We start from the raw sequence: 12,438 nt of genomic DNA on the forward strand, positions 1-12,438 counted from the left end.
AAATAAAGAGCACTGGTAAAACAGCATCTTCGTGTGGTTCAACCCACCACTACCCTTTTCTGTCTCAGGGATTCCCGGGCAAGTCACTGGGACCCTCTAAGCTGCACGTTCCTCGTTCCAAAAATGGAGATCCAGGCGGCCCTCCTATGACACAGGGCTTTTGGAGTATTACGTGAGACTTTATGTATGAAAATGTCTTAACGCTATAAAGTGAAAAAAAAAAAATACTTTTTGGATTTTAAACACTTCTTTTGATTGAAAGGGGAGAGGGGCATGCAATTATCTTTCAATACTGATCAGAATAATGGTTACGTTTCCATCATCTCATCAACTTTAGTAGCATTCTTTCAAAATCATTCATGTCCACCAAGTTGTGGGGATTGCTAGTTACACTTATAATTTGGAGGCAAAAGATGGGTGGATTTAAGTAACTACTTTTGAATTTGCATAGAGAAAGCACTATGTTGCATTCATAACCATTAAAGATTATGCACTGATTCTATGCAAAAGTGTAAGTCATTCTTGATCTATACATATGGATTTTAAGGTAATCATTAAAATCACTAATATAACGAACTCTATCATAACACCTATTTTTTTCACGTTGGAAAGATTGTAATTTAGTACTATACCCTAATAACTCACTCAAGCAGTTGTACTAAGAATACCATATGGATAGATTAAAGTAACAGTAAAACTATAGTTATACTTAAGGTTATAAAGTTTTAACACGATCAGAGAACACATTATTATTCAGTATTGGAGCTTCAATTATGAACATAATATCCACATCCAGCCTCTTGGAGCACAAGTGGATGAGATATTATGAAACTACACACATGTACACACACACACACACATCACCCCAAAATAGTAATTATTTATTTCCCCCAAATTTGGTACTCTTTAAAATTGATACTAAAAAGCCCAGTATTTACAAAATGCTGTACATGTAATCATTCATCTTCAAGGTATATTAAGGATCACAATATTTGACCAAATATTCCAAATTTCAGTAAAAGCACCTAAGCAAATCTCGTCTCTGGACATAAATATCACGTATGGCATAAGAAAACTGGGCCAAGTCTGAAGACACTTTTGCCTGATCAACTTTTACAAAGTCTCTGGACAGGTAAAAGCAACTTGATACAAATTTAGTATTTCCTAGTCCAATAGAAAAGACATCCTGGGCCGCCAACTTAACCATTGTATCATTTGTAAAAGTGCAGCCTGTAAGTCCTAACCCAATTCCATCTCAGCAGAATGCAATGAACTCAGTTCTGATGCAATGAATTTCAATTAAATGAGACGGCCAAGCACAGAAGTTATCTTGTATTATTCGCACCCACAGAGCAAAATGCTAGTGTCCAACATAGACTCCAGCTCTCTCTATTCACACTTTCTTCTGTGCCCGTTATTTCAGTGCACAGTTAATGTAAGTCTCTGCAGCCATCTAGAAAGAAATGGAATAATCAGGAGCAATTATCAGCCTCAGCATTTCCTCGGTCTTGAGTGATGACTTCACCAGTTCTCTTCAGAAAAAATCTACCACTGAACTCTGTCTACAACAATCGACCTTGAGTGATTCAGAATAATCTCTGCCACCTTGAAGAATATGTTCAAACTAATGAAATTAACACAGAAAGAATCTTCCCATTGAAATGTGGCTATTCTCACAAAACCTACCACCTGATCGATAACATGTTTATAACCGCTGATCTTGGAGGTTCAGAAAATTCCGTTTGGCGGATGAGAATGCCAGCATTCAAAGGCCTTGCCCAACTTGTACGGAAACATGCATTCTGCTCATGTCTGCACTAGATAAAGTCTGCAGAGAATTCACCTATTACAGGCGCCCCAAGTGAAGACCGGGCTGTGGGGAAGGGCACAGAGGTCCCCTCCCCTCCGAGCTTCCCCAACTTGGTGTACTTGGCAAAGCAGATAAAGGAGTCAAGGTACATTTTCCCTTAAGTTTCTGAGGTGAAATGGGAACACCTGATTCTGTGCTACCCAAAAAAACAAAACAAAAAACCCTCTCCACTTGCCAAATCTGATACCAAAAGTTAACCGGCTCCTGGGACTCAGCTTCTACAGAAAACGCATTAGTGGGAATTTTAACAGAAAACCCATTATCCCTGTGCTGGTCCTGAAACTTTCGCAAGTTCTTTTCAGAACGAGATTCATTTTAATACTAAGAGTTCTAAAGAAAATAAAGCATTAATTACCTATGAAAATGCCTCTTCTGGGGGTTAGTGGGCCTGTGGAAGAACAAAAGAATCAAACGCTGGAGGTTTTCCTACCCAGTTTGACAACCAGACAAATCCAAACAGGGCAGGAGTGATCACCCTCATTAAATCAACCCTGAAGAGTGAAGCCCCAGGCCAAACAATGGCCAATTCAGCAACTAAAAGTTTAAGGGTTCTGTTTTTCTCATAAGGCATCCCATATTAAAAGCAACACTGTCAATTTTAAAAAGCCTATATTCCGGTTACACATTTTCATCTTGACACTATCTCTTATAACCACGTGGTAAAAAAGGTCATTAGAAAGTACGGTCCTGATACAGTTTCAGGATCAGAATGCTCTTTTCCTTAATTGTTGTTTTACTATGTAATTTAAAACACTACTTCATGACAATTGATAATTATCTATGAAAAGAAAAATCTCAAGTGAAACAAAGAGGGGAAAAAACAATGGTTCTTGGAGACTGGAGTAAAACCAGCCACCGAAACAGAAAAGGCCTGAATTTCTTAGGAAGGTACCGGCTCCACGTTCAGACAACTATAAGCATCCTGGGTTTTGTTTTTAATTTAAGAAAACCCGTTTACGAAAGTGTCTTTCCTGTACACGCTCATGGTTTCAAGGTAGGAAACATCAGTAGCATGGCTGGATTTATTAACACGTTTCTTTAGAGGAGCTGAACCGCTCCGGATGTTGACAACCTCCTGGGCCTCCCAGGGGCCCTGAGCACAGGAGGAGAGGGTTGTAAGGACCCCATTCTACAGACAGAGAAAGTGAGAAACAGGGATTAAATGGCTTTCCTCTCTCGCACATTGACTCACGAAGAACAGCAACTAGACACCTGGTTTCCTGATTCCTGGGTTAGTGTTCCACACACCCTGCTTCCTTCTCCGAAGTACTATTTTGGTAAAGGTTTCTCTTTCAATAAAGGAACTAGAACAAGTCATGTGACTTTCATTCAGGAAAGCCTGTGTGTGTTTTCATTAGCACCTTAGTTGTCTGTTCCTGGGAACGGGGTGGGAACAGGGCACGGACTACCTTATTATGACAAGAGCTAGCCAACCAAAGCGGAAAAGCATGCACGACAGGAAAAATAAAGCGTGTGTGGTTTTTGTCAAGTCATCTCCTTGGAGTTCTAAAAATATTCAAGTTCCTTGCTTTAAGACTTCAACAGACAATACTTTTAAACATGAATTGTGACTGTGTTGTCCCTTCAGAAACAATTGCGTTGCTCTCTCATCCCTTGATTCTTTCACTGTGGGAGGTGAATAAACAGTCCTTTTATGGAACAAATTTAAATACAGATGCTTTTGGGGTAATTCTTATCTAATCTGCCTTGAACCTACACATAAACCAATTTTAGAACAAAAACCCCACCAAAGAAGAATAGTAAAATAACACAGTTTATGGTATACACCGATCTATAACCCTAACAACCAAATATATAAAGTTCATTTTAAAGAGCGGTGTTAAAGCACAGTAAGTTCAGTAGCATACTTTCAGTTCCCAAACAATACTCTAAAGATTGGTTATATTTTTTCCCATACACACCCACAAAACACAGGGTAGGTAACCTTCTCCCTGCTCCCAAGTAAGATGCATAGTTTAGAGCTAAATTTGCATCTGCTCTGCAGGACCTACAAATACATACACACACATCTGTGTCAATCTCAGGCGTACTAACTTTTTAATTGGCTCCACCATTGAAACCCCACCGCCATCCCCAATGCTATTGGAAACAACCATCAAACACTGCTGGAACCTTACCTCTTTGTCACCACTTCTCCCAATACCAAACGCTACCCCCAAGGGACCCCGAATGGTCCCACTTCAGCGTAACTCGTGAAGTTTTTCCACGCGGAACCCAAGGAGCTGGATGTGGAAACACGGCCACTTCCGAGAGTCAGGGCAGCAAACCCAATGACTCAGGAAGTTCATTTTCCATTTTATCTTCAAAGAAATGCTTTGCAAGTCTTCCTTCCATAAATCATGCTCTCAAAGAACACTTATCTCCTGTGAACTTTTTATTTATGGGCATCACAAACAAATGTCTACGCGTAAACGTGAGTTCAGTAAAAGTGGATGTTCATTCTGGGTTTCTCGACGGTCCCTTTCTGGCTCCACAAAACGCAATTTAGTTTCCCCGTTAATTAAGATGAGATGCTCGTCTTCCCTAGCCTAAGGTTCTCTGTGCTCAAATTAGTTTACTAGAAATCCATTTAGCATGTAGTCCTTTTTTCAAAAACAAAATGTGGTTTGGGCACAATGGGTCAATTGTAGTTATCCATTTTGCTTAAAAATAGTCTTTTTTCCTTCTTAAGAGAGTGTTTACGTTAACGCCCACAGAGACTCTGGACAACCAGCAATCCAAAGCCATCTCTCATCTTGTTCAGCCACCGCCGAACATACAAACTGCTGTTTTGATTTCAGAATCCTGAATCCTATAGGTTGTAAGGAATTTTATACTGGTGGGAAATCTGAAACAAAACAGGCCAAATCAGGCCTCTCCTAAACTTATCTCTTGCGGTTTAACATTTTCCCTCATCTGAAAAGGGCATTATATTAGACGTGAATCACGTTTCTCAAAGTATCTACTTTATCGGAAAGGCCTTGAATCCTTCCAGGCCTGGAGGTGCACACTCCAGCTCATTCGCCCCGTGACTGCAAGAAACCCCTCCCAGGGCCCTCCTCAATCCAGTCCAGGTTTTTCCCGCCTACTCCACCAGCAGCAGTAAGAGGTGTTGTGTTCTCAGGCTGTTTTTCTGATTAGAATCAGATTTCAGCAAAATGTACTTTCGTGTTCACGATGGCCTATACCCATTCCTGTGCGTACGGATTTCTCCTCCACTCAGGTCTAGTTAACGCTGGTGTGTTTATCTGGTCTGCATCTTGGACGGCAGCTAATCATCCTTCAAGTCCCAGACACACGAGCAATTTTTCAGATGCACCTGTAGGGCTCAAGTTAACTCCAAGCAAAGTGACCTTCCGCTGAGCGCCATCGTTTATGGGACACGTCCTGACAACTTCCAGTGGGCTTCATCAGATGCTGAAGCACCACACTCCTGAGAGTTCTCCGTGACTCTTTTTATCTTGTGTTCCACAATTTTAATAAAAAAGCAGGTAGCGTTTCCTCTGTTATATTGGAATTCCAGGGTATCCACTCTACAGCTGTAACTTTAAATCCCACGGATACTAGAAAACACATGCTGGATTTAGATGGCATTAGAGGGCTCTGTTTACTTTTAGAAAAAAAGGTGTACGGATCCCCAAGCTACCTCAATCGTCACCCTGTAACCCTTGCAGACCGCTGACCTCAGGCCAGCATCTAAGCCGTGTTCACTGCTCTGTGCTTTGCGGTTCCCACAAAGCCTCTATCTTCCTGACAACCCTGCACAGAAGCGGCTACAAAATTAAAGAAGAAACTCTCTTGAACCCACCGGACCCCTCACTCCACCTCTCCTCCACCTCATCATTCAAAGTTTGAGACAGTCAGGACCTCTGAGACAGTCAGGACGCCCCTGCAGGTGCAAGGCAAGCACACCTCTCTCCTCTTGGATCTGTGATGAGACTGCAAAGGACAATTCTGGACACCATCCCATCCAATGGTTCCCGAGAAGACCAGCATGGCCATCTTTCACTGTCTCCTCTGAAGCCCAGATTCACATCGCCTGGGCGGCCGAAAAATCCTGGGGGCCTGGGCCCCGCCCACTGGTCGCTTCACGTCACTGCGCCTGGGCTGCCCCCATAGGCCATTTCTCAAGCACACTCAGGCGGTCTAACTGGGGCAGGTGCTCCCGGCCACGGTCCCCAAACCGGCAGCACCAGCACAACCTGGGGGCTTCTTAGGAAAGCACACTGGGAGCCACACCCCAGACCCACGGCACTGGAATCTCGGGGATTCACCTAGCCCGGCCGTCCGGGTCTCAGCAAACTCTCCACGTGACTCCCAGGTGGGCCCCAGTTGAAGAACCACTGCTTCTGAGCTGTGTTTAAGCAGCGTTACCATTTCAGCCCGTTCGGAGAAGAGGAACGTCTCTGGTGGAAAAGCTCCTACAGGCTGCGTGTAAACTTTAAATGGTTCGCTGTTCCCTGCAGCAGTCACCAAAATGGATGTTCGTTTCCTAAACAACTTTTGGGCCTGTTTTTTATAAGCTCTGAGGCTCGGCAAGAGCCAGCCGGGCCCGGCTCCAGGAAAACAAAGAGAAAGGTGAGGGCTGCGGCCTGGGAGCTGCTGGAACTTCAGGTCCCCTCCCGGCAGAAGTTTCCCACCTCTCAGATGGAGAAGACCCCCTCTCTGCCGCCTCCCCCCCGGGGGTGGCTGAACTGGGGGCACCCGCCAGGTGTGTTCATGGGAAGACGGGGAGGCTGGGCCCAAGAAAACAAATCAAAAGTCTCCCGAGTCCGAAGAGTCACATTCAACTCAAAGATGACCTGAGTGCTCTTGGCAAGGTCTCTGGGGTTCCAGAGCTGACATCGGGCCAAAAGTGAAACAGAACAGGAAACCTGCGCCCGTACTCGGGCATTTAGGTCGAGGTACCAAAGAAAGGAAGAGGCTTTAGCCACGGATGCCCTCGCGCGCCCACCCTTCTTCCACCAGCCGCAGGGGCCTCACCTTTCACGACCGTCGCCTCTTTCAGGTGATGCGTCAAGAAGTCGAGGCTGGCGTAGGTGCTGGCGGAGGGCAGGGCGCCAGGGCCGGGCCCCACACACACGCCGCCGGTGCTGCCGGCCCCTACCGCGCCGATGAGACCCCCGAGGCTCCGGGTCCGGCCCCAGGCGCCCTTGTCTCCCGTCTGAGGATGCTGCGGCGGCTGCGGCAACAGCCCCGGCTCGTCCCTCACGTCGATGGCGATGTAGTTGAGGCCGTTCTGGAAGCCGGCAGAGGTCTCCCGGCGCATCGGCGAGCCACTGCCCCCGGGGCAGCCGACCAAACCCCCGGGCTGGCTCGGCGTCCAGGGCCGCGCCTGCGGGGGGAGCGGCGGCGGCAACTGGCGGGGGGACGTGGAGGGCTCGTCGCCGCCACCCAGGACGCTGCCGCCGCCCCCTTCGCCGCTTTTCCTGAGAGACACGTTCTCCACCGAGGCCGAGTTGTGGCGCTTGGGGTTGTGGGCGAAGGACGGGGACACGGGGGTCACAGTGGTGGTCGAGGAGAAGGTCTCCGAGCTGTGGCGGCGGCGGCCCCCTTGCGGGTCCGCGCGGATGACCTTGGCGCCGCGGTGCGGGTCTGGGGGCTGGCTGGCCTGCAGGAAGGCCTCGACCCCCGACACCTGGTCCATGAGGCTCAGCCTCTTCAGGCCGGACACGAGGCTGCTCACGCGGGCCCCGTCGGGCTTCGGGGGCGCGGCGATCGGTTGCGGCGGCGTGGCAGCCACGCCGAAGGCCATCTCGGTGTAGTCGCCGCTGTCGCCCGCCCCCGAGGACGGAGAGGAGGCCGCGCCAGGGCCCTGGGAGGGCGGTGCCGGAGGCAGGCGGTACAGCTCTCCGGGCGGGGGCGGCGGCGGCGGCGGCGGCTGCAGGGCCGAGGAGGGGGCGGCGGGGCGCGGGGGCAGCGGCGGGTACGCGGAGGCCTCGGGGGACAGGAGGGCGTCCAGGGAGCCCACGGGGTCCCCGGCCTGGCCGCCCGGCTGGGGTGACTTGGGCGAGCTGAAGTCGAGGTTCATGTAGTCGGAGAGCGGGGAGCGCTGCCGGCTGTCGCCGCTGGTGCCCGGGGTGCCCGAGCCCAGCGACGAGGCCGGGCTGCCGGCGGACAGCAGCGACGACGACGAGGCGGCCGAGGCCAGCAGCGGGGGCGCGGGCGGCGACAGGCGCGCGCCCGCCTCGCCGAAGTCGATGTTGATGTACTCGCCCGGGCTCTTGGGCTCGGGCGGCAGCGGGTACTCGTGCATGCGGGGCAGGGTCTGCAGCCCCTCCAGGGACAGGCGCGTGGGCCGCGCGGCCCGGCAGCGCTGGCCCAGGAAGCCCTCCGGGCGGCCGCTGCCACCGCCACCGGGCCTCGCGGGCGAAGGCACCGCCGCGTGGGGTGGCTGCGGGTGGCCGCCGCCGCCCCCGGCCCCGGCCGCGTAGGCGCCGGCTGGCTGCGTGGACCCCGGGCCGGCCGTCGACTCCAGCCGCTCCTCCTCCAGGATGCGCCCCACGGGGGAGCTCATGAGCACGTACTGGTCGCCGTCGCCGTTGCAGGCGTAGGGGGCCTTGTAGGAGCGGGGCAGGGAGCTGTAGCAGTAGCCGGGGACGCCCCGGAGCATCTCCCCGCCGCCGCCGCCGCTGCCGCCGTGCAGGGCGGCCGAGAAGAAGTCGGGCGGGGTGCCCGAGGCGCCCGCGTCGCCGGGGGACATGTTGAGGTAGTCCCCGTTTGGAAGCAGCCTGCCGTCGGCGGCGCTCTCCACCGCCAGCTTGGAGCCGCCGCACCACATGCGCATGTACCCGCTGTCCTCGGGGGAGCTCTCGGCCGGGGAGCTGGTCTTGTAGCCGCCCCCGCTCCCCGGGAAGGCCCTGCTGGCGGCCGACGCGGGCGTGGGCCCCGCGGCTCCCGCGGGGGGCAAGGCCGCGACGGCGGCGCGCGGCTGCAGGATCTGCTTCGGGGCGGACACGCTGGTGGGGCTCATGGGCATGTAGTCGTCGCTCTTGCAGCTCCCGCCGCCGCCGCCCGTGAGGGCCACGCCGGGGGTCATGGGCATGTAGCCGTCGTCCGTGCCCAGGTTACTGCTGGAGCTCCTGTGCGACCCGATCTCGATGTCGCCGTAGTCCTCGGGGTAGGGGTGGTAGGCCACTTTGGGGGAGGACGCGGGGCACGACGGGCAGAGGCGGCCTGAGCTGCCGGAGAAGGTGGCCCGCATCAGGGTGTACTCATCCAGGGACGCGGAGGAGGGCTGGGGCACCGGCCGCTGCCGGGCAGGCGTGGTCAGGGAGTAGGTCCTCTTCCTCAGGCCCCTGTCCAAGTCCTGGGCCCCGTCCCCGGAGACTCTGCGGTAGGGTCGGCCGCAGTGGCTCAGGGGCCGGTCCATGGTCATGTACCCGTACAGCTCGCCCGCGCTGCCGTCCCTGGCCGGGGGCGTCTCGGCGATGGACTCGGGCGTGTTGCTCCTGAGACTGCAGAAGGCTCTCAGGTCCCCAGGGCTCGAGCCGTACTCGTCCAGGGACATGAAACCAGGGTCGCTGGGGGAGCCCGAGGCCGAGGCGCTGCCGCTGGAGGGTCGCTGGGGGTGCAGGGGGTGCTGCATGTGCGGGTGCGGGCCCGGGGGCGGCGGGTAGGAGCCCGAGCCGTGCCCGCTGCTGGACGACAGGCTGCCGGGGCTGGTGGCGGCCGCCGGGGGCGAGTGCGCCACAGGCATGGACATGGAGCGGCTGTGCTGCAGGGCGCCCCCTGCCGGCGCCAGCGTCACCTTGCTCGCGCGGCCGCCGCAGCCGCCGCTCAGGGTGTGCGAGCGGCTCAGGGGCGCGCGCACCGGCCCCGGGCTCAGGGGGCTCCCCGCCACCGACACCGGCCTGCCGCCCGCCGCCCCGGCCCCCGCCGCCACGCCGCCGTCGCCCTCGCTGGCCGTGCGCACCCGGCACGAGCTGCACTTGGCGGCCGGCGGTGTGGCGGCCAAGCTGTCGGTGCGCGAGCGGCGCACCAGGCCCGTCTGGCTGGGGGGCAGATTGACCAGGTGGTGGTGGCGACGCGCGCCGGGGACGCTGATGGGGTGCGTGGCCGACGAGCCGGACGACTGGCTCTTGCTGCGCGGCCGGAACTCGAAGAGCTCCTTGAGCGCCTTCATGGCCTCCAGGATGGTCTCGTGGATGTTCTGCGCCACCACCGAGTCGTCTGCCTGCATCCACAGCTCACCGGGGCCCGTGACGGCCGAGCGGCCCACCTCGATGAAGAAGAAGCTGTCCGAGTGGCCGCAGCGGCGGATGTTCATGAGCTGCAGCGTCACCGACGGCTGCTCGCAGTTGAGCTTCACGAAGCCGATGGTGCGCGCCGACAGGCACAGGCGGTACACGCCCGTCAGGTTCTTGCTCTGGCCCAGGCCCTTGGGCTTCAGGTTCACCTGCCACACCTCACGGTAGGCGGCCGTGGCAGGCGCCACCAGCCCGTAGCTGTCATCGGCCGCGGCGGCGGCGGCGGCGCCGGCCGAGCCGCCCAGGGCGCCGGGCAGGGAGGCGCTGCAGGACGCGGAGGGGGCGGCGGCGGCGGCGGGGGGCGCGTCGCCGGCGCTCGCTCGGCCCTCGCTGACCAGGTCGGTGAGCGCGCGGTACCAGCCCTCCTGCTCCTGCTCGTTCTCGGCCGCCACTGCAAAGTACTCGTCCTTGGTGTAGAGGGCGATCAGGTACTTGTGCTTGGCGTCGGCGCGCTTGTTGATGTTCAGGCAGCAGTCGAGCGCGATGACCCGCTTCGGGGCGCCCGCTTTGCTCCGCCACTTCTTCTCGCTCTCGTAGTACTCGAGCCGCGGCGGCTGCGGCGCCGGCCCCCCGCCCGCTGTCGCCGCCGCCGCCGCCTCGTCGCCGCCCGCGCCGGGTCCGCGCAGCACGAAGAAGCGCTTGTGGCCGTGCTTCTGCTTGCGCAGGTAGCCGCACTTGCGCACGCCGCTGTTGTTGTTGTTGTTATTGTGGTTGAGGTTGAGGTTGGGGCCGTCGCCGCCCGCCGGCCCGGGGCGCCCGTGCATCGGCGGGCTCGCCATCACCGGCGCTTCAGGCCGCGCCGCTCGGCCCGGCGTGGAGGGGCCGGGGGGAGCGGAGGGGGCGCGGGCGGCTCCCTCCCCCCCTGCTCGCCCGCCGGAGCCCGCGTCCCTCGGGCCCAGGAGGTGGGGAAGGTTCGGGGAGGCCCGCCGCGGGGAGGGCGGGGGGCCGGCACCGCGCGGTGGCGCAGCGCCCTCCGCGATCCGGGGCCCCAGAGGATGCCCGGCGCGGGCGGCGGCGGCGGCCGCTGCCTCCCGGGCTCTCGGGCGGCGCCTGGGGGCTCGCGGGCTGGGCCGAGAGTCGGGGGTCCCCGAGCCGCGGGGCCGAGCCTAAGGCGCGCCCGGCCGCAAGGGTCCCGCCGCCGCGCCGCGCTCCGGGGTGCCGGGGTGTGCCCCGGTACTCGGGGTCCGCGCCGCCGCCGCCGCCGCCGGGGCTGCTGCTGCTGGTGCTGCCAACGGCGACCCGGGCTCGTCGCGGTCCCCGCCGCACAGTGAGTAACACATCGCGCACCGAGTGACTGAACTAAGAAGAGCAAAACAACATGTGACTCGGCGTTACGCAGGCACACACGGCGCGGCCCGCCCCGCCCCGCCGCCCGCATTGGCGCCGCGCTCCCCGACAGACGGCTGGCGCGGCCAATAGGCTCGGGGCGCGGGGGGGGCGGGGCGGGCCGCGCGGCCCGCCCCGCCCCCCTTTCTCCCGGGGCCGCGTTTCCCGCCGTCCCCTCCCCCTCCCGCGGAGGCCAGGGCCCGGGTCGGGTGGGGGCCGGCCCGGGCCTCATTAATCAGGGGCTCGTTGTGGATGCCGGCGGAGGAGATGCCACCCAGGGCGGGAAAAGGGGCGCGCGGGAGGGGCGGGGGCCGGCGGCCGCCGCGCGGAGGGCCCTGCCCTCCCGCCTTTGACTCAATTAATTGGGCTGGGAGCTTCCGCCGGGGAGGGGACTGGGGTGGGCGGGGTGGTGGGGGGAGGAATTGGGACTGCAGGGGGCGGGGGCCGGCGGAGATCAAGGGCCGACACCGCCCGCCGGTGTTCGGTGCGTGGGAGGGGACGGTGGCACCGCACTCGGGCCCCGCATCGCCTCGCCGCCGCCCCACTAGCGGGGGCCAAGATAGGGGCAGTGAACTTGGCCGCCCTCTCGGAACCCCCCTCCCCGCAGCACACACTTTGGCTTGCGGATCCGGCGCCCCGGCTTGGGGTGGACGCGCGCCCGCCCGGCTGGGCGGGTTTGCGCCTGGGTGGTTCCCGGGTGCCCGGCCCGCGGCTTGTTTACGAGCATCACGTTAGGCACCAGTGAGCTCTGGATCCGTAGCAGTTTCGTGCCCCTTCCTGGAAGGAGAACCGGGGTGCTCCCGGGGTCCCACCCGCTCAGGGGCGCCCTTCCCTCGCACCGGGTCGTGGGCTCTTTCCGGGGCGTCATCAGCGCCATTCACTTGTCAGGATCTCGGGAAGTTGAAATCGTCTGTTGGATGTAATAGGAGAAAGAGAGGAGGACGAGCAGGCGTAGAGAACTGCAGTTTCCTGAGTGCCGGGAAGAGGGCGCGC

The 12,438-nt window shown here is 57.8% G+C and overlaps 1 protein-coding gene across 1 annotated transcript in view; it reads right to left on the bottom strand.

The window, feature by feature from the left end:
- IRS2 (insulin receptor substrate 2) overlaps window positions 1-11,410 on the bottom strand; it is a 30,705-nt gene extending 19,295 nt beyond the window's left edge. The window contains exon 1 of the mRNA XM_059902505.1: window positions 6,854-11,410. Within this exon, the coding sequence (XP_059758488.1) occupies window positions 6,854-10,898 (4,045 nt within the window). The 5' untranslated portion in view covers window positions 10,899-11,410. The remainder of the gene's footprint in view (window positions 1-6,853) is intronic.
- Between the last annotated feature and the right edge of the window lie 1,028 nt (window positions 11,411-12,438).

The sequence above is a fragment of the Balaenoptera ricei genome, chromosome 18, assembly GCF_028023285.1.
Source record: "Balaenoptera ricei isolate mBalRic1 chromosome 18, mBalRic1.hap2, whole genome shotgun sequence".
Lineage (NCBI taxonomy): Eukaryota > Metazoa > Chordata > Mammalia > Artiodactyla > Balaenopteridae > Balaenoptera > Balaenoptera ricei.